The following is a 22,503-nucleotide window of genomic DNA, read 5'->3' as shown; positions in this document are numbered from 1 at the left end:
CTACCAACAGGCTGCTCTTCATCCCCTTGCTATATGGACTGACAGGCAGTGTCATTCCCAGAGAGCTGGCTGCAGCCCGCTTGCCCCACAGCAGTACAAACTAAACACTCCCCTCCCTGCAGCCAGGAAACCTGGACCCAAGCCCTTGATAATTACGGGCTGTCAATGGTCTGCTCTGCAGCAAGAAACTCCAGTGGAGATGGCTCAGACCTAGGGATTTTCTGTTAATTTGCAGGTGTGACACATCTGTCTGCTCAAGGCTTTCCAGGAGTGATACTAATTACAGTAATGTGGTCATATAGTAGAGAAAACCATTCTCAATGACCACTTGGGAGTTAACGTCTTTTACCCTGGTCTCAGGTACCTAGGACACTGCCCTGAAGGGCGGGAGCGTCTGCTGAGCATCTGAAGAGTAGGGGTTGAGCACTTAACAAAACTCAAGATATTTCTTTGTTTGCAAAGTCTGAAACATCTCTAGTGACCTCCTACCTGAGCAGCAGCCAAGTAATCCAATCTCTCATGAGATGTACTGAAAGAAAGCAAGCCTTTTCTTTTTTTCAGCTTGGATCCTGTGGAGTTACATACACAAGTCCTAACTATCCAACACATGCAAAAGTATTGCTCTCTGAAGGCATGTTTGCCCTAGCCCTATTTATACCAACTCACTCTTTTAGAATTGTTTTCAAAGGCGCATTTATACAAATGTGGCTCTGTCTAATCACACCAAAATCAGAAACTCACATATAAGGCTTTCAGACTAGAAATATGCACGTGGATTTATTTGAAAATAGATTTCAAATCTTGGAAGGGTGATTTGGTGCAAATACATTTCATAACATGTTTTTGAGATTGTGTCTTCTCCTGCCAACACTGCACAACGTAAAACTTTGTAACGAGGTTTTGCCAAGAGCCTTAACTCACCATTTTATCAAAGGACAAGTTTCCATATTGCTGCCAGTCTCTTTTAGGGTAAACGTTCTGACAGTGAAAGGAGGGGGGCGTTCAGAGTAGGAAAAAAGATGAAGCCACTAAAATGCAAATTTTATTCACAGTTGGCATGTTTATAAATATATATATTACATTCTTACAATCTACAGTACATTCTAAATATAGATGGAGTCAATATAAGTGTTTGTGGGAGAGTGGGTGTGTATTAAACTCAGCAACCTAGATTCAATGACAGAGAGAGACTAAGTAACAAAAGGAGGGCAGGGACTTACTTTGGAAAATAAAGGACAATTTGAAATATAAGCCAGATCTTAGTTAGTGCCTTGACACTTTGCCACTGGTCACTGGAGACTGCTTTTGGACCACACAAATGATGTCACAGTTTTAGGGCTGGAGGGCACATCAGATTCAAAAGGTAATCACTGACATCCTACCATATGTACATCCTTAGCAGAGGAAAACAAAAGCTAACCATCACCTGCGGGAAGAAAAAGAAAAAACCCATTATCTACGTAGCTTAGCTGTTCAGGTTTCAACAACTTTGGGTGTAAAGCACTCCTCTGTGACCTTCAAGTGCCCTCTCGACATGCTGCGCAGAGGTCGAAAGAAGCATGAGCAAAAGCAACTGAACAACCTAATGTCTCCCAGGAGAGGGAAGAACAAAGAGGCAGTTGCTGTTGGTGGTCCAGTTCAGCACAAGTTACACTTACCCAAGAGAGAGTGGCCAGCTTTGGTAAATGACAGCATGTAAAGCAAGAACCCGTGTGGTACCAACAGTGTCTGCGCTTGGCGAGAATGCAGCGTGGAGAAGCAAGTGTGCTGGGCAGGGAGGGAAGGGAAGGAAGGAGCCACCGCGCTTCCAAAGCTGATTGAGGCTAGGAGGTGCCCTCAGGCTACCAAATGGGGAGTACTCCAGGGAAATGCTGGGAATACAAATTTGAAACAGGACAATCAAAGAAAGTGGGCTTTTAAAAATAGCTTGGTTCTCTCAAACGTTCCAAAACAGACCTTCCTTTACACAAGTGGTATTCTGAGTATACATTATATCTTCTCCTATTTTACAAATTAAGAAATACCGAAAATTGGCCGGCAAAGTTTATTACCTTGGCTTCTACTTAAAAAGAGAGGTTCATTTTTAACTGTATATGTGTATCCATTCTCAGTGTTTGGGAGGCAAACATGCTGGTTTGTAAACAGCCCAGTTACTCCTTTTTCCCCTCAAGATTCTTTGGAAACTCATGACTTTGCAGCTATGGCAGCTGTTCTGCTCACATTGTTGGTTTTGTCAGCTTTAAATTAATGTTCTTGGATAGATATTCTCTGCATGTGGCTTGAATGACATGCTTTCTTCGTTGATCTATTTATTCTGAGACCAATTTTTTGCTTTTAACCAAAGCTTGCAATATTGAACGGTAGAGCTGTGTGAACTTTGTAATAACCAAACTGCACTGGAGTTTGTTATATTTATTGATTTCCCGGGAAAGCTCAGAGAATGAGATCTTATTATTTTGCTAAGTTTTTTTTTCATGTTACCATGCATCAAAAAACCTCACACATCTCTCACTTCTGTCTCTGAGCACAGAGAAGATTTGAATTGTAAGAGCTGCCCAGGATCTCTGCTCTCCCAGCTGCTTTTGGGTGGCTTCTTGGGGCTCTGTTGAGTTATTATCCACCAGCTGATTCTTCTTATCAATGCAACATTTTGCCCCACTACCCAAAAATTAAAGGCAGAAGGTGAGTGAAAAACAAACAAACCAAACAAAAAAGGTCTTTTGTGTCTCGTTACACATTTTCATGTAATCTCTCCATATAGTTTTTTAGTTCTTTGCATTCCCCGAGGTCCATATCCTGGCAGACCCATTTAATATCATCCTCACTGCTCATCAAGACTGAGTTGACAGTTGGACACCCATCATCAGAGGAGATGGTGGTAAAAGTGGTGAATTTAACCCGTTTCCTCTTAGAGGTAGGAGAAGTAGTTGGTTCGCTTTTCTGTTCTTTCCCTTCAGTGAATGTGGACTCAGTAGACCTAAAAGCTTGTCCATTAATATTTTTGGGGGCATCTGTGTTGAGGAGATATTTGCTCTCTTCATACTCCACTCCTCTGTCAATGGCTGTGATACGTTCATCTTGTTGGGATGAGAAGTTTATGTGATTCTCCAGAAGTTCTGTCCTGTTGCTCAGCCCAACCCAATCATGAGAGTGGCTCATACCCTCTTGCTCTTCAAAGGGAACTTGTTTGTGTCTGTACTTCAAAGCAAAAGTGACACAATTGATAAGGAAGACCAGAATTGCCAGGCAAAAGACTCCCAGCAGAGCATACATTCCTATTTCCAGATCACTGAGTCCCCTGGGAGTCTCGACTAGGTCATTTTCTTCCAAGTCTCCATTGTTTCTTGGCAGATCCACCTGTGCAGGGAAGCTTGTGAAATCTATTGGGATGTTCTGCAGATGACTGTCATCATCCAGGAGGCTTTCTCTGTCTTCTTTTTTACTTAAAATAGACTTTTGAGTGGTGGTCCATTTGCCTTCCTCTTGGCCCACTGAGGAGCTATAATATTGACCATCTGGCCCAGCTCTTTCCTGCAGTGTGGTTTTCTGACGCCGGTCACTGGCATGATTTTCTAGGTGAACGCCAGCACCTCTGCGTTTGCTATCACTGATGTTAGGGTTGGCATCACTCTGACCAAACTTGACTTTAATGCTACCGCTCCCAACAGCCAGGACGCTCTTCCTTTTGGATTTCTGGCACGATTCACTGATCACCATCTCCACCTTCACCAGCGTCCCCTGGCCTTCTGTCTCTGCAGCAATCACAGGCCACTTGTATTTGGGGTCATGGTGAATTGAGACCACCTTCTCATCCAGAGATGTAGCTGACAAAGAGAAGTCTTTGGAGTCATAAATATCCAGGGGCATGACGGAGCCATCACTGAACTGGATCCAGCAGCTGATGGCTGCTTCCTGTTACATATAAAACAAATATACACACTCTCAAAACAAACATTGAAAGAAGTATGTTCTGTCCTAGTCTATTCCCTCCTCCCCACAAGACCCATATGTCATTTATAATCAGAAAAGAAAGAAAAAGGCAGAGCAAGAAAATTATTTTTTTGCCAAGATGCTAAAAGAAATGCTAGTTTAAAACACTCATTGATGATAAGATTTGTTTTCCCAAAAGTGCTAAAAGGAGCTGTGTCCCCTAGGCTCTGCAAAATCTACTTCAGCACCATAATAAATTGCTCGTCAAAAGGCATTACCAGCTACTGAGATCATTTACTGTTGTATATTTAAATGAAAAAATATATTACATTATTTCTAAACTGCTTAAAATACAAAGTCTCCTCTTGTTACACACAACACATGTTAAAAAATATCTAACACAGCAAATAGGCCCATACATAACTCCATGCCTTCAGTCCTGGATTTTTGTCTCTCAGATGAAATAACTGTTTCGTACAAACAGGGGAAACAGATTGGTTGCTTTTTTAGAAAATGGCCAGGGTAATTTTCATGCTTTCTAGCAGTTAAAAGCAAGACAACAATGAAGCTTAATTTTGCTTCACAGCAACACAACTTTGCATCCTTCAGAGTCTAGGGAAGTTTACTGACTGTGAAGGGAGTCAGATCTGAGCACTAGGTCTGTATGTGCACATGTGTAAGGGTGCAGCATTTCTGGAAACTTTGACTTTTGGTTTCTAACTTGAGACCTTTTAAAGAACTCTTAGATTTCAGATTTTAGATTTGTGCTTACCAATTTCAGAAAATCAGGCCCTCTAAGGATTTTTCAAATGGCTATCAAAACTTTACACGCTACCTGAAAAAATCATGGCATTCACACATAAACTGTTTGCAGGCAAAATTCAGACAGCTCCACTGGAATCAAATTTATGCTTCTGACAGTCTGACTCGCTATGACTCACTAGGATATTTTGCACTTTATTAGACACTAAAGAATCCATAGAAGACTGACCCCTGGTGAGATGAGTGGATTCTTCACTGTCTAAAACAGAGTGAACTCTGGTCAGAGCTGGGATTGCACCGCTCTGCAGGACAGCCTGACAGACAGACAAACACACAACCACACTTGCAGAAAGCGTGATTATACAAGTCTTGTTTCCTTAAATAAACAAGATTTCAAACAGATTGTTTTTACATTTTAACTCAACTTACATGGAAATAATATTTATCATTATCTTTTAACTCATTTTTTCCACATAGTGGTTCACCTGGTCAGATCACAAAGGACAGGCCTCCCCTCTTTTGGGATTGTATCCTGCATAATCTGCTGGCCTGATTCTGAAATCCTTACAGCCATAAAGCTTCCAGGGCTTTGATGGGAGATTTGCCTCTGTCTCTATTTCAGGACTGAGCCCTAAGACATTGCTGACACTGTCATAAATCTCGGCTTTGTGTTTATTAATCTTTGGATGTTTCTTGAAGGCTGCATAGCATTTATGTCATCAGCTCTCATCCTCCCACTGTGCTGCTTAAACCTGCATAATCATTTAATAATTTTGCATTGCTCTGCTTATAGGGATTGTGCTCTGAAAATTGTGTACTAAGCAATGGAAGGAATCAGATGCCTATCAAAGCTGAGTCAATCCTTGAAGGGTGGAGGATGTGTATCTTCCTTGCTGGTTTAATACGGATTCGATGGTTTTCCAGTTGTAGCCTGGCATCCAGAGAGGGATTCATACAGACTCCGTTTCTGGAGTCTGAAATGTCACAGCTGGGCAGTGTGCTGGGACTAAATGCCAACAAATGCCATTAAACCCAGCTTTCGGACTGATTTCAAGGTAGGTAGTTTAACTCCCCATGTCAGCAATGTATTAGCTCAACGGTGTTACTTCTAGCTGTGTGGCATTGATTTCTTAACTCCTGGAAGACTATGGGAGCCTGATTCTTATCACCCTAAAAAGACAGCAGTTCTGTGATATTTCTCATCCTTCATCCCAAGGATAAGACCTTATGATGAATGAAAGAATTTCAACAGTTGGCCAGATTTCAAATACGCGTGTCCTGATCATTTACCTTTAAAGCCCAGAACATGTATCAGCATTAAGAACCCAGAGAATCCTTGATGTAAGTTCCCGATTGATGGATTTGGGTTGGAAAAGAAGTTTTAATTTCAAATGTAGATGAGAGCACAGGGACAAATATCAAGCGGGAACTGATGGAAACACAGCAAAGTCCAAAAGCCCTTGGTAACTGCACACAAGGACAGTGCCAGTGTACAGGTGCCCCAGCATAATGATTTCAAATCTGTGAGAACTTGAGCAGTGCAAAGTTTGGTTTAACTGTTCCTAGCACCAGAAGAAAGAACAGAGGAAGTCTCATACTGCTCACGGAGTAACCCCAGGGCAAAGGCAGGAAAAAAGCTATTGAACATTGGCGAGAAGACTCTGCAGTTCTCCTTATGCACAAGTTAAGATTTATCATGACAGGGGAACCTATGAAGATCTGTGAGAAGAGAAAGGGAACATGATAAGGTAGTGATCTCTGCGAAAATGGGCTAAGAGTGACAGATAAAAATTCTTGGTTTATGAAATCATGAATCATGAAATGAGTCAATGATTCTGATTCATAATCTGGTTCTGAATCAGAAAGAACGGGATGTTTCCCAACTTCTAAAACGCTTACAGAAAGTAACTAAATGAAGAAGAGCTTGGCTCTAGGCAAAACAGCTGTTTCATGTAAAGATGGATTTAAAAGTTTGATTTGGTTGCCTGTGGTGGGAGGCTGAACTCAGCAACCTCGATAGCAATATCTCCTCTGATTTGGGAGGTGTTTGGTGGATCAGTGGGGTGTGTGTGTGTGTGTGTGTGTGTGTGTGTGTGTGTGTGTGTGTGTGTGTGTGTGTGTGTGTGTGTGTGTGTGTGTGCGCGCGCGGATGCGCTGTTGCTTATTTATGACATGTCATTGAGCCACATGTAGGACTTTATCTTATTTACAGGATGCAGCCAGGAGAGATGGGGCATGTTAATTTGTTGACTCATGGGCTCGGGTTATATACGTGTATTGCCATTTTTGTGAGATCTTTGGTTTTTTATTAGGGCACCTGGTGGCCTTCAGACACAGGTGCCTATAAAGAAAATGTTTTATTAGCATACTATGAATAAAAGTCTGCCTGACCCCATCAGTTTGTAAGGCTGTGTAGTGAATCAGAGCACCAGAGTACAGTACATATGTGGGCAACATTACCTGTTTTGGAGACTGGAGCAGCTCTTGCGCTACTGCTGTAGCAAAAATGGCCTTATTGCTTCCTGGACTGAGCTGCAGAGAAAGCGACAATCCAGTTACCAGCTGCACTCCCAGGTCAGTTATTGTCACCTTCTCATCCAGAACTGTCACTGTCTTCTCAGCCAAGATAGCATCTGAAAGGGGGGACAATATCTGAAAAGAAAAATCAAAGTTAGCAACAGTCCTTTTGCATAGTCAAAAAGGCTACATGGAGCTACTGTAATGCAAATAAGTGGTATCTGTTGTTTATGGGCAGAATTACTCCTAGTAGATCTCTAGACACTATTAACATACGATTAATAAACGGCTAGTCACATTTTATAAGTCTTTTGCATCAATAGGGTGCTTGTATCATCTTTTACCCAATGTAATTCTAATCAGCTATGTTATTCACATCTGTGATAAGCTAACCACATCTGTCTCAGATGTATGAACTATTTGTAAATGTAATTTTACTGTGAAACGCTATTTTTTCTCATGATCATGTTTTTAGGTTGTATATATATCATATAATCTATAAATTTCTATACAATCCATAGAACAAATGGCATTCATTCCTATCCTGCAGAAAGAAAAGCTAATCATTTGCTAGAGAAAACATTCACGATACTGTACACAAAACTGACAAAGAAAGCTTGCTTTGGTTAAAAAAATGTATGGAGGTCAGTGCACTGATACATGACCTCAAAAGATGTGCATTTGCCAACAAGTTGAATTTAATGATGCATATGGGACATGGAACATTTTTGAAGCAGTTTACAAGAGGTATTCTTCAAAATATACCTTGCTCTTGGCTTCTTTGCCTTGGAATTTTCTTTTCCCATTCACTCAGATTTTTATGTGTGTTAGTGGGAGCATTACAAGTCCCAGAGCTTTGGAAGGTCATTTATAAAATCTTTTTGCAGAAAGCCATAATCTTGGAATCCCATTTCTCCAGACCTGGCAAGCTGTGTTATTAACAAGTGTGGTTGTTGTTTTTCGGTTTGACAGTTTGGGATCATGAACATGCTTGGAGAGTTTGATTTTTTTTTTTCCTGTTCCAGTGCTTGTTAGGATGTTTTCTACTTTGTAGTATCACTGGGTTAATCTTGGGGTTTTTTTTGGGGGGGGCCCATTTTCTAGGCTGGTATTTGTCCACATATCAGTAAGAAATGTATTTGAAAAGCTGCCAAAGACACATTGCACAGGTTAAGGCAAGTTGCTTTAGATAGGGATACTGAGGCACACCCACCCACACAGGGGCATTTACCACGGCAAATTCTTGGCCATATTGGCTGAAACAGATGAAGCCAACATCTGCACCCCAGAGAATACAACCTAGCTCTCACCAATTAGTACTTTAACACCGTTCTTCAAGTGCCAATGATTATTATTCTTTTGTGCATATTCTGAACTGTACCCTAATGTTTGTATTTTGTAATACACCCCTTGAGCTTGCAAGACTAGCAGGGTTTTGATCCTATGGGACTCATATTCCCATCTCAGGTCCTCAACAAGCACTAGTAAATACTGACTGTAGCACTCTGCTCTGTCAATGTAGGCTTTGACAAGACTAAGCTCCTTCACTAACTGCATTTCTTGTTCTAGCTCCTATACTGGCTCCAGTTTCAGAAATGGCCTTAGACAAAGAGCCTCTCTAATTACACAGCTTGGGCTACATCTATTAAAACTGCAATCTGCATACTTCATGGCACAAGACAGGAAGAGAAACCCATCACTCCTATGTGCTCCAATCCTTGCTGAAGCCCTGTCCATTCCAAAATTCATGGCTCTGATTTCTGTTGCTAATGGAAGAAGCTACCGCATACTTGATTAATACCTCAGTTTCCGAGGTGGGGGGGTTAAGGGAGGAAATGGAGCGAGTCGTTCCTTTTCCCTACCTGAATTGTCGTCATTCCAAGCTCTTGCCCAATCAAAACCTGTCCATCCTGCAGCTTAGCGATTCGTGGCTCCTCCACCTGCATGAAGTCACTCACCAGGTTGGTGATGTCAATCTGCCAGTCAGAACCCAGCAAATAGCTCAGCTGGCTGCCAGGGTCTGAGGCTTCAGCTACAAACTGCGTGAGGACTCGCACCATCGCATGTTGGTACTGAAGAGTGCAGCCTCTTCCCTTCCGTTCGTCCTCTTCTTCATCATCACTGTCTCTGGCTGGTCTAGTAGGATAGCAAGAGTCAAAAAATTATGAGAAACTGGGGCTCGGAGAGCTTGCAACAGGAGAGCTCTTGGTGACAGAAGTCTGCAGCGTGGCTGGTGGATCAAGGGGCTAGCTGCCCCATCTGTTGCTCTGCAAGGTTGTGTCCCAACACTGAAGCTGCTGCTTTCAGAGCATTTTTGAAATCTATCAGGTTCCCCCACTTTTATCCTGTTTCCCTTATTTATAACTGAGGTCTTCAGGCTGCCTGGCTTTCCAAAACAGCTTCAGTTAACATCACCAAATGGCTTGCTAGCTTCTCTACCTCATTGTCCTCTCTAAATCGCTGATGATTTTTCCATGTTAAGCCTTTACTTTCAAGATCTCCTCGCTTTTTTCATTCTGGATATTTGCAGCTGTCCAAAGCCACATACGCCACTTGCATACACATCTCAGTGTTGCCATGGAAATCTCTGTCTGCATCTGCATACACATCCCTTTCTGTATGGCTTTCAGGGGCACTCCTTGAAATCCCCATATTTTGCTGTGACACTATCCGAGATCTGGTAATGAATGATGTGTTCATAGGTAGGTTGGAAGAGAGAGTTTACTTTAGCTATTTGTTCTTCTAGTTTTTAATAATGTTGTCAACAAACACAAATGGTCTAGATCTGACTATCTCCATCCTATGCCCTGTTCGTTGTATGTCATGCACCTGCAGGTGCAGATAGTCTCTTTAAGGCCCTAATGTAGCAAAGCCCTGATTCTAGGACACTCTGTCGACGGTCACTGCACCCTACAGTATTAAAAATAGGGAATAAATATGTACCAATTGTGACCTTTAACGATGAGTAAGTTAACTGACAGGACCTGTGAATCAGGCCCGAGCCCAGCTAGCCTTGCCAGAGCTGGTCCCTGTTGGTGTCCTCCTGCCGCCCCCAAGGTTGACCCTGCCTAACTTGACCAATGGGCCCTTTTCATCTAAGTCACTAGCACTATAAGAGAAAATTGATTTCCAATGCAGGATCGTGCAATCTGTGGTTTCCATTTCCTTCATAAGTCCAGTGCAGCAGCCTATTGAATAAATGTCTGGTGACCTTTACATTTACACTGGAATTGCATTAAGGCCAGATGAGTGTGTTCAGATCCACTGGCCCTGACAGGTCTTTGGCAAGTGCACAACCCAGAACGAGCATTCTCTAATGAAACTTACCTCTTATTAGAGATGATGGGGACTCTCCACCCCTTGATCTGATTTAGTTCTGTGTCAGAGACCTCTATCTGCAGCGGTAGACGAGGAACCCAGACTGTCATTTCTAAAGGTGCGCTCAGATGCTGGTAAGTAAAATTAACTATGACATTCACTTTGCCTTTCATTTCCTTCCCATTGACAAAGACATAGTCACATCTGTCAGAAACCTGAAAAAAGGAGAAAGAAATAAAAAATTAATGTGTCTCTTTGCAAAATTATGAAGTACACCACATGCTGGGAAAGTGAGAGGGAGGAAGAGAGAGGATTTAGGTTTAAACTAGCTCCAGGTTCAAAGGACAACTAGGAATAACAAGAAAAGTGACTGGTGTGCCCTTAATAGCCTGTTGTAATTTGGCACCATTTTAAAAGGTAGCCTTTTCCTGCTCTAAATGGTTCCAATATAACCAAAGATAAAACAACAGCTCCCTTCTGTCTTTAATTCCCACTCCTGCACTAGAATCACAGGTTCTGATCATCCAGTCCCAGTGTAATGGCACTGGGACAGGGTTCCTCTTCCCAGAGTGCAGCCAGACTGTACTATCTTCCTCCTCTACTTCGTGTGCAGCTGAAGGAATACCGCATATACGTGAGCATGAAGAGTTAGGTAGCTGCCTGTGTATGTAATTCCACAGGGGAGCAAATTTCTCCAGTCAACACAAACTGCTGTTGCAGACAGGCGAGAGGCTGCTGGGAGGCAGGTGGTTTCATAGGCAGAGCCCTGCCCCTCTGACTTGCAATGAACTGGATCCCCCAAATGGGGGCAGAGGGCTTGTAGAAGAGCCCCTTTCACAGAAGATATGAGGCTAAGCTTGTGACCACTTGGTCAGGACTTTGTGCGAAGGCTGAAGGGTGCTTCTGTGCAAGCGTTTGGACAGTTTCTGGACTTTCCATATCGTTTTCTTCTGGAAGAAGAAGGTTTGTCCCAGTCTTCAACAAAGTAATTCCCCAAACCTACTGAGGACTCCACTGAACGCGATGAGCTGGGAGGGGAAGACCTTTGCTGCAGCCAAGTGGGCAAAACCGGGAATCTTTTTTCTCGGTAAATAGAGGAGCAGTCAGGACTGGCTTGATGAGCGTACAGTGTGGTTCCACTGCTGCTTTTCTGTATTTAAAAAGTATGGCAGCTCAATACGTTCAATGCCATTGATTCATCAGATGAACAGGTTCTGCAGAAGTCCCATTATGGGTGCCAGGGAAGTGGTGGTCGCTCCAAAACTAATCACAGGGGAAGGACTCGCTGATGCCCAGCGGTGCTCATTGGGGCCAAACAGCATCATCTCTGCTGCAAGCCTGACAAAGGTCTTACACAATGTTCTCCTCAAGCTACTCTTGATGTCACTTTATTTATTACCTGCAGCTCTGGACATCAATATTGGTGAGAGTTAGTAAATCTCACTCAAGCAATTTAGCAGCAATTGCAAGCATCTAGGTGAGCTGACAGGACCTGTTCATTACAGCTAGTTAAAATATATGAGTAAATGTACATGTCAAATAATTTATTAACTACCACTTTACAGTGTTGATGAGCTGAAGGAATGATCTATTAAAATCCTGAACTCTTTTTGCAATCCATTACCAGCCAGACCTTCTATTCCATTCTGCAGCTATATTTAATATTTCTGACTCCAGAATGCGCAGTCTCATCCTCATCTGAATTTAATGTCATTTTCTACTTTTCTGTTTAAATGCTAAATGAATTTAAATCGTATTTAAATATCACCAGCTTTTGTGGGATAATTTGCATTCCTAATATTATTATCTTTAGACAACAACAAAGCCCCTTGCAGACAGTTCCATAGCAAATCCATTTCCATCCCGGCTTGCCCGAGCCTAGGTAATGTACCACGAACTCTGAAAGGTTATCATTACTCTTGCACTGCCTCTCTTGCAAGCAGCATGTGTTGTTTTAAGGTCAAATTCTTCAAGTTGCTAGTGGTTTCAGCAGGAAAATAATGAGTTTATTTACAGGCAGAATTTTGTCTTTAGGGATATTCTCATGTTAGCACGTTTTACAATAGCTCTTAACAGCTCCTATCAGGATTCAGCCTCATTGTGCTGGAGAAGCAAGAAAAACCCAGATGCTGTCGAGAAGGCTCAAAGTGTGGGAAAACGTAACTCTAGGAAAGGGACTCCCAGCAGGCACCTGAATGCAAAGGAGTCCTGGCTCTGGCTGGAGCCTTTATCACTAATGTAATACCTACTTAACCATAATGCTGACCCAAACTGTCCTGAGCTGAAGAGGATGAGACTGTGCAAAACCCTGAGAGAAACTGCATGTGTGCCCATATAAATGGCTAGAGGGAAGGCCAGAGGCACAGGTACATCCTCTTCTGGGAGCAGCACCTCTGGTTTCCATGCATACAGGGTTGCCGCCAACTCGGAGGAAGCAGGGAAAGAGCAGACCTTGCCCCTGCATCCATGCAAAAGGCACAGTACTGTGAGTGTAACACTTTCAGGTGAAAACTACATCATGCTTCCCACCCGCAATGTCTAACAACCCATCCGACAGGCGGGAAGGCAGAAGCCTGTCAGACAGCGCCTGGTCTGTCTGCTCCTTCTCTCGCCTCGTCTTACCTTGCTTCTGGGAGTGAAAATCTTCTATTCCCTGCTGGCCCTGCACTCACTCCTGTTGCCTTTTTGTATTTTAAGTGCCGTTCTGAAACCAGACGACTCTCCTATGCAGTAATAAGCTCTGCTTGCTGCTTTCTACCTTTCTCTTTTCCCTGGGATGCGGCGAGAAGGAAAACCGGACAGTGTCTCAAAGGGCTGTTTTCCACCTGCGAGGCGGCAGGGCAAAGTGCGAGACAAGGTGGCCCCAAGGCAAATACTCAGCCCAGGAGCTGAAGGGCCCAAGCCTTCACGTGCCCTTGTGCTCTGCAGGCTGGACACCGCTTACAGGCAAACTGCCTGCAGACGACGATTTTCTTCTTTACCATGGGGCCGGGGTAACAGCTTCCAGCACCACTTCCTCACTGCCTCTGCTTCTTGCTAGCACCACCTAGCACTCATGCGTCTTAGCTAATTAAATGTCCCCCTGTGTGGTCAACCTAGGATTGAAACGCTCTGCTAGTGATTCAAGGTAAAGAGTGAACTTCTGTGCCCTGCACAGAACTCACAGCTGGGGGATCTCTGCAAGGCACTGCACAGCACCGAGCGGCAGGGTCCTGCTCCCCGCAGAGCCCGAGCTCTCCCCACCCTGCGCCTTGCAGCAGGGCTTTCGAATGACATCACTAAGGGAAGAGAATCAGGCGCCCAGATTTTAAATTCATTAATGCTCAAACAATAGCAAGAAAAACAAAAGTTGGCAGGCAAACGGACTTCAGTTCCAAGTTTGTCAGGGGTTATTATAGAGAGAGAGAGAGTTAAACAAAATTCCAGCCTTAAAATATGAATGATTAAAGAAATACGATGACCTTGTGCTTTCAAGATTATGATTTACGAAACAAACTGATGGTCAGTCAAAAAATGACTAGGCTCGGGATAGCCTTTCTCTCCTGTGTCCCTTCCTGCAAGCCAGGAGAGCAACAACTATGAGATCATTCGGTTCCCAGCCAGCCCTGCGCTGTTTGAATGAATAAGCATCACTGTTCTGCTGCAGTTTGCATGCAGTCCTGACAGAGCAACATCAAAACACAGCGCAAAATACAGGACGTTTTCATAGACCAGGCCAGGACATTCAGAAACAGGTCATCAACAGAAAGGCCGATTAGCCGTGCCCGTGTTACCGCAGACACATCCGAACCATTCATCTTGTGGTACCAGAGAAAGAGCGAAAAACTGTAGAGAAAGAAAAAACATCGAGCTTCTCTGCCTCTTTTGAGACTGAGTTTTCCAAGCCGCTTCTTGGAAATGAGTCACTTGTGCCTGTTTTGTGACATGAGTTTGATGGGACTCAGCTGAGTCTCCACAGGATGAACGTGTACGCGACAAGCAGAGAGGCACCCGAGGGAGCAGAGCAGCCGGCCGGCCGCGGGCAGGCTCAGCGAGCGTGGGGCCGGGCGCCGCTCGCCCGCGCACGGCTCCTCCGCGGCGAGGCTGATGGAGGCAGCGCACGGAGGCTCCCGCTGGCCTCTCTGAGCCTGCTTGTCTCCTCCGCAACGTGCCACGGAGTTCAGTTCCTCAGGCTGTCAAGCAGCCCCTTCGCCTTCAGCCTTAACTCACGTAAGCAGCCTGTAACTCGCAGCCGCCCTTCCCCGCCGCGGCCCCCGCTTTGCCCCGCGCGGCAGACGTGGCCGCGGTTCAAGCTCACGAAACGCACGGATGGAGCGAACGCGCGCAGCCCCGGATACGCGCGCCTGCTGTGTGTGTGCACGGAAGAGAGGGCCCGAGCTAAATGAGCTGACTGCTTCCCAAACAGTTATGAAGGGGGATTATGAGGTTACCAGAGCTTCGTCCCAAAAGAGACAGATTTCCAAAAACCGTTAAACACGTTATAACAAGTAATAGGAACTGTAAAGGAACTGGAGCAAAGTGGGGGATTTGCAGGGAAAAACAATGTATTTTTTTCCAAAATCTTGGGACTTCCACCCCATACCTCCTTTTCCTTTTCTCTCGCCTTCGAGTTTTGATCTCTCCGGGACGGCAACCCTGTTGTTCAGTACGGGTGAAAAGGGCTTGAGAAAGAAAGAGCACATTTTCTTTTACTGCTAATGTACTCCTGGAATACATCTCTCTATGTTATGCCACTGTAACACAAGGACATTATAATGCCATTAAATCCTTCTGGTGCTGTGCTCCCTTGCTAAAGCCTTTCCGGGCTTTGTGTCACCGGAGCTTTTCACACAACGACGCTGAGCTGCCTTCCATTAATTAAGGGAGGCTATACTTAGTTCAAGATGCTCCAGAAACTCTCTCAATACAGGGAACTTTTATCTCTTGAGGGAACTGAGGTTTGAATGGCTTTTTTAGGCACGAACTTGGTAGGATATAGAAGTACTTTGGGTTTCATTTGGCTCCTGCAGCTCCACCTCTTTTTCTTACATCGATGAACGACTAAGAAAGCTTTGCCTGCGTCGCACGCAGATATCTAATCGCAGCAAGCCAGGGCAGCGGAGGTTAGAGGTCCCTTATTGCCAGCATGGTACAGAATTAGCAACACGACTTGTAAGTGCGCTGTGCACATCCTAAACACGTGGCTTCTGGCAAGTCAGATGTTGAGTTCAATCACCAACGCTGCAAAATGTGCGGAGCGGAATATTTCAAATGTGGTCAGCACTGCACTTAATTCAAAACTTCAGTCCTATAGTCTGAAATGGGAACAGTCAAGTCAGTGCTGCTCCCTACCACAAAACCCTCACTGTAGATATTCATTCCTGAGCCCCAACTGCAGCTCTACACATTAAGCAAAACAATGCCCAAAACTCACCTTCAGAATCCCCCCCTATTCTCTATACTCTTCAGGTTTGATGAGAAGCAAGAGAAATCAGAATTCATTAATTTCTTTTTTTGATTTCACCGTTTGCCAGGCTACGTGAGGAAGAAAACACTAAGCCTTTTGTAGCCTTAGAGTAGCAGGACTTCAGCTAGCCTGGGAAAACCATGGAAAGAAACAAGAAGGGCCCTTCTAGGTCACACGTGATTCCTGTTGCCCTGGCCTCCTGCATCCAGTGCTCCAGCAAGCAGTGGTCCCATCCTTTCCCTAACACCATTTTACTGCGCTTCACGTTATCCTTTTGCAGGAGCTATGTGAACTTGTGTGGTTAATTCTTCCTTTGGTTCCATATACACTGCGCTAGGTTTGGGCTGAATAGATACCAAAGATGTAATGGGGAGGAAGGAATGGGGAATGGGCATCGCAATTTCCAGATGAGGGATCTGGCATTTCACTGTTAGCCCTCAGAAATAGCTGGACCACAGTGTTCCCCCCCTCACTATCATTATTAAATTCCCATGGAGTAATGGTGAAATCCTTACAGGAAACTGCTTTTCTGCTACAGTAATTCTGCTGGCGCTTGTACAAATAAGTCTTTGAAAATAAGATGTACCCAGAGCAGTTACAAAGGTTCTGGTTTAGACATTTCAAGGGTGGCCAATTGGGAAGCAAGTCTGTGATATTTCCACATCAGAATCTGTATTTCAGGAATGTTCTGGGAATGTATCCCCAATCCGCATTTCCGTAAGTGATCCCTCCCCACGCAGGCACGCTCTGTTTGTAATGCATACTTCAAACGCAGCTCTGCCGCCCTGGCAGACTTATGGGAATCTCTGCTGATTTAGCACTGTACACACTTGCCTTGGTCTACCAGCATAAATGGTAATATTTAGTAACGTAAGTTATGTTAATGAATCCTGCCTAAATCACTGCTGTCAGAAGAAGAATGGGGGAGTCTCTTATAACCATTAAAAATGAATGAGGAGGGAAATAAATAAACAAAAACTGCTCTTTTGAGCTACGAAAGACTCCAGAACACAAGCTGTGTACCAAGGTACAAAAGGATGAGGCCATTATTAGCTCTATAAGTCACTTATAAATGACTCAGGGGAAGTGGAGTCACCTCTAATCACCCACGCTTAATCCGCAGTGTTGGGGGGAGATTCGTTCCTGTGATAACTGACTCCAGCCTGAAATTAGGCAAGACAGAGACAAATGATTACAACGAAAATGCAGCGCAGGGGTTAGATGTGCCTTCCAGTATATGTCTGGAGAAGAGACCTGTCCTAGTTTGGGATTCCGTGAGAATCCAGAGGATACAAAATCACCAGCCGCAGATCTGCAATAGCAGATCTCTTAACCAACCTGGATGCTGCTGCAATTGGGAACAACCACTGAATAGCTGCTCCTGAGGAATAATTAAAGCACCTCCTGTGTAGCAAAGAGAAAGCTTTCCCTTCCAGAAGGAAAGTAGTGGCAAGCAGGTATCATGCCAAGTTTAGGGATGCTCTTCTTGTTCCATAATTCTTCAGTGACTTGCATATTTGGTGGGGTTCATGTCCCAAGCCAGGCTGCTCCACAGCTGGAGAAAGAAGAATGACTTGGCTTGAAACCTAGTGATTTGATTCCAGCCAGATCTTAAATCTAGCATCACCTTAACAGCTATCCCCATACTGCCTAAGGTCTTCTTAATTTTAAATATTTGCAGTTTTGAGTGCAAGTTTTGAAATACTTGCCAAAACCTGAAAATAACCTTTCAAAGTAAGTAAATTTCCAGCTGCGTCCACAATGCTTTTTCACTTGGTCATTGCCTTAACAGTTGGTTCCCCGCTCCGTGCAGCAAGGCTGTGCCTCTGTGAGAGGTTGCATCAAGTGCCGCATCTGGAGTCTGCAGATGCAGAGAAACCTAAGGGTGCTCTGGATTTTAAAGGTCCACATCTTCAAAGTGCCCGTGCTTTTCTGAGGTGGTTTTTCCGCTCTAATAGCATGATTCCAAAAGCTACTGAGATCTACCACCGAGTCTGCCTTGTACCCAGAGACAAGCACCTTCCTGAGTCCCTGAGGGTGTTAGGGCTGCTTTCCTGCCATGCAGCTCCATGGGATCCCACCCCAAGCCCACCTAGCCCTGCTCCAGAGCAAGTCCAGCAATAAACATAAGCAGAGACCCATGCAGGAGAAAAATGGCGCTCTGGTAACTTTCTTACTGCACAAATCCACCTGAAGCACACTACAGGGGATATTGATAGGGAAAACTCGGATGCCAATTAATTTCTAAGAAAATTTTATTTTGCTCTATAGCTTTGTGGCAAACATCAATATACCTCCTCAACAAAATATACCTGAGTGAAATATGCAATGGCACATTTTAAAAGGACTTACAATTCTGGGCAAACATCCAGTTCTAGCTGCAAGTTTCATGTTTCTTCCTTTGTGAGGGTTAGGGATCGGACACAACGTTTGCAGTGTGTCAGTGTAACTAACTGAAACCCCCATCATTAAAAGTCTCTCCTGAGGAATCACCTTCTGGTTTTTTAAATCAAGATCTGGAGTATATAATTACAGTGTTTTTTTCCCTCCAGTGTTACCTTTGCAGCCATTTCCACTACTAAGAGCAGTCAAATATATCTCTATGCAGTGGATTTGCACAGAATCTATGCCTTTTTCCAGGACACAATGAGAGAAAAGCAGATGACAGATTTTTGTGGATACTCTTATGTGCTGTCCTCACCCATGACTTAGCACATGCCTACGGGCTACCTGCAGTCCGTAAAGGGCTTCTTGTCTCCGCTGAGCCACTGTGCTCAGGCCAGCCAGAAGCCACATGGCAGTGGCACATTGCTGCTGTCCTGGGGTCCCTTTCCCTCGGGACTGGCAGTAGAGAGCTGTGTGGAGAACAAACGTTTCATTTCAGGAGGGCTTTCAAGACACTTGCACTAGGTTCCATTTTTGGGTCACGAAATTCAGTTTAATCTCAATTTCAAATGCTTAAAATTATGTAAAAATAGCATGCCATCAAGCAAAACGTTATTTCAAAATGACAAATCAAAACATTTCATTTTGGAAATGTCAAAACAAGATGTTTCTTTGACACAACGGGAACCTGCTACCATGCCTTTCTTTTTTTTTCCCTGTCAGAGATGAAATTCCGGGGAAATTATAACATAATTTTGTGAAGCACTTTTACAGAACTTCCAATTCTGACACAATACATTTTGTCAAAGTTTCTCCAGTAAGCTGGAATCAACTGGGGCCATGAATCAAAACAAAACCATTATAATGAAACTCTGCTCAACTGAAACCCAAACACGTCGTGAAATCTGCAGTAGCTCAGAGAAGTGAATAGTGCTGTGCTCATCTGCAGGAAGGAAGGTAAAGGCACAGGAAAACCTTTCAGGAACTATGGGATTAATTCCCAGCTCTGTTACACACTTCTTAGATGATCGTGTTTAATTTATTAAGATCGGATTCTCCAGGCTATTGAAGTGTTAACTCCCACCGAACCCAAGGGGAGTTTGGTGGTTAAGTCTCTAAGAATCTGGCCTGTAATCTCCCTGTGATGTATTTGTAAGATGAGGATACTGTTCCCTTGTTTTACAGAAATTTTGCAAAGCTTAATCTATAAGAAACAAGAAAGAGCTCAGGTGTTAGGGCTACGTAAGTACATCTTGCTGTTGCCTAAAACTTCTCTGTTGCTAGAAGACAGTCCTTCACTTTTTCCACTGGTGCCAGGAGGCAGCAGTCAATCAGCCACCAGTCATGCCAACCAAAGCATGAGACCCTCTGCTTGGTGTAGAAGAGGCTGCGAGTGTGGCCCTGGCCAGCAGGCAGAGCGATGGGAAATCTAACGGCTGCAATCTCTCCTGCTGCTCTCCACTCCCTGTGCTGCTATGGCCACTCATCGCTGCCGCTGGCCACCCAGCAATCCCTGCTGTCCAGCTGGAACGGGACTGCAGCGCTTCCTGCCCGCCGGCTGCTCTCGCCGCGCGGTGCAACGTTGGCTCCTCCAGACTGGCCGGGCATGGAGACGGCAGTGCCGGCACGGAGAAGCGCTCTCGGCAGGCAAGGACTGCCTGCCAGCTAGTCGAGGAGCTGCCGGGCTGGGCCCACCGCCTCGTGCTTCGATTTGAGAAGCCATGATTGTAATGAATGTGACAACACTTTCGCGCCTATGTTAATTAGGCTACATCTTCCTATACCTCTTGATTTGAAAACCACAGGCGCACTGTATCATTTGCTGCAATCATCCGAGGAAGCAGGGAGAAGAATGACAAACGCGCCCAGTACCCCGAGCTCCGTCACCAGGCGGAGAGTGGCGTTTCTCCCCTCCTGCCAGAAAGGCTTAGCGGAGTAATGACACTAGAAGAACAACTTTCATTCCCACTCACGAAAAGAAAAGAGAAGCACTGTCTGTGGGTAATAAACACCTGAGACCCCTCTTGAGGGCAACAGAGAGGAGCAGAGGCAGAGCTGAGCATGGGATCTGGCTGAACACAGTATTGCCAATAACTCCTGTATTCTCCCAGGGCAGCTGAAGGCTCTTAGGAGACACTGAACCCCACCCAAAAGCAAGAAGGGCAGGCAAAGGGCAGGCAAAGGGGGCTCTAGCCCCCCGCAGGCACTGCTGGGGAAAGCACGCGCCGTGCAGGCCCTGCTGCCCAGCTCTCCCAGCTCACGGCAGCAGGAGCCCTCCTGACAGCACGTGGGCACATTGATTTCAGGCCCAGGCTGTGAAATCAAACAACTAAGAGCATTAACCTGCAATCAGTAACTCTGATTTTGTCCATAATTTTCACAACAGTAAAACTAGGTGAGCGTAACGTCTAATTGCCATATCCAGGATACGCTCTGCTCTCCTCGTCTAGAGCCAACTAAAATCTCTGCCAACTCCTTTCTGCCCCACAAGCATCCCAGCACACAGCTCAGTGGAAGGCATGCAGACTTTCCCACTGTATTTCTCTGATTCACAAATGACCAAAAATAGTTCTATTGGCTACCACAACATTTAATTGATTTTACAATGCTTTGTACTATATTGAGCATGAAATCTATATGAGGATGAATTTACCAGGTACATGTTTTATGCTCTACCAGACTATTGGCTGCAGAAAGCATATGTCATTCTCACTTGCCTGTTAGAACAACAGAAATGTAGCTAGAAGATCAATACCGAAAGAAATACTCCACTTGAACACTGTTTGTTCTACACAAAAACAAAAGCTCTTTATTAGAAAAGATTTCCCTTAATGAACAAGAAGTTTCTCATCTGTGGCACCCATGGATGGCGCAGCCTCCTGAAAACCCCCTGGCTCACTAAAGCGAGCTGGTTGTCACCCCAGGGAGACCAAGTCTTGCCTTGCCTCCTAAGCTGGAGATGTTGCGGTAGCACAGCTGGTCTGCAACACCAGCTGATGACTGAGCATTTCTGAATCGGGAAAATGTCCCTTTCGGACATGCTAGAGCTCTTGGTTCATCCCGAATGGACATATCTCTGAACTTTCTCTCCTTGTCCAGGCTAGATGGATCCGGGATTCTCAGCGGCATCACTGCTTTGGGGAGCCACGTCATGCTTTGCTGTGGCCTTGCAACAGGCTATTCCTCAGTAAGGCATGGTCTCCACAACGTGGGGATCATTCCCCTTTGCCAACCCTTAAATCCAAGCACTTCATCCTCCTAAAAACGTTTCATTAACATATTGCAGCAGCATTTAATAGTCACAGAGGAGATTAGATCCCCAACACCCAGCCAGCGACACTCCCAAAGACGGGAAAGAGAATTTTACTTATCGTTTAAACCCCCCCAGCAGCTGGGCGGCTGGTGGCTCTGATGCCCCTGACCTCACCCTGCCCTGCTGTCCAAGGGAGCGCAGGGCTTTTCCTATCGGCACGCACGCTCCTGCCGCCTTCACGGATTTCTTGCCGCTTCAGTAGCCATGGTAACTTTTTTCCCTTTGGGTGATACCCACGCTGTTTCCATTGGCTATACTGAGTTTTCTTTTTTGGCATTGCCATCACATGTATTACAATTATGTTAACAAGTCTGTCGTTCTAAAGAATTCCTATTTTTCTCCTCATTACCCTGAGCTGTACTCCCAGTCATTTCACATCTATCCTTCCCAGGTCTTTTCTGATAAATGGTAAAACTGCAAAGAAGAACTCTACTCCATGAGCAAACGCAAATGACTATTACATCCAGGCAGCTTTGGGGGGTAGGTGGGATGGGAGTGAAGCACGTTCGATGTGCCGAGGAGCGTGGATTGCAGCTCCTCCGCACGCCCTGCTGCGCAGGCAGCGAGTTCCCAGGGCTGGGCAAGCTGCAGGATTTAGTTCACTGATTTCAGATCTCGCTCCTAATTCAGGAAGTCCCCAGTTCAGTTCCCAAAGCCTCAGCCAAAAAGAGAGCTGTTTCAAACAGATCTTTTAGACAACCGCTAAAGAGAAATCCCTACCTCTCCAGCTGACCAGTCCTGCCCTGAAATGGGAACACTAAACACCACTGAAATCACTGTCCACCTACAGAAATTTCAAATCCATTTCTGAGGTTTGTATCTATTACTCAGC

General features: G+C 44.8%; 1 protein-coding gene across 4 annotated transcripts in view; it reads right to left on the bottom strand.

Annotated features, from left to right (window-relative positions):
• Positions 1–750: 750 nt before the first annotated feature.
• The window catches only part of TMEM132D (transmembrane protein 132D), a 275,079-nt gene continuing 253,326 nt past the window's right edge, over positions 751–22,503 (bottom strand). For all 4 annotated transcript variants that reach the window (XM_068910685.1, XM_068910686.1, XM_009666648.2 and 1 more), the window contains 4 exons: positions 10,537–10,742; positions 9,072–9,345; positions 7,153–7,344; positions 751–3,912 (listed from right to left, as the gene is read on the bottom strand). In XM_068910685.1, the coding sequence (XP_068766786.1) occupies positions 2,731–3,912; positions 7,153–7,344; positions 9,072–9,345; positions 10,537–10,742 (1,854 nt within the window). In that variant the 3' untranslated portion in view covers positions 751–2,730. The remainder of the gene's footprint in view (positions 3,913–7,152; positions 7,345–9,071; positions 9,346–10,536; positions 10,743–22,503) is intronic.

This window comes from Struthio camelus, chromosome 17 (genome assembly GCF_040807025.1).
Source record: "Struthio camelus isolate bStrCam1 chromosome 17, bStrCam1.hap1, whole genome shotgun sequence".
NCBI classification, from domain to species: Eukaryota; Metazoa; Chordata; class Aves; order Struthioniformes; family Struthionidae; genus Struthio; species Struthio camelus.
Note: the sequence above shows the minus strand (reverse complement) of the source record. Positions and strands in the feature narration are given on the sequence as shown.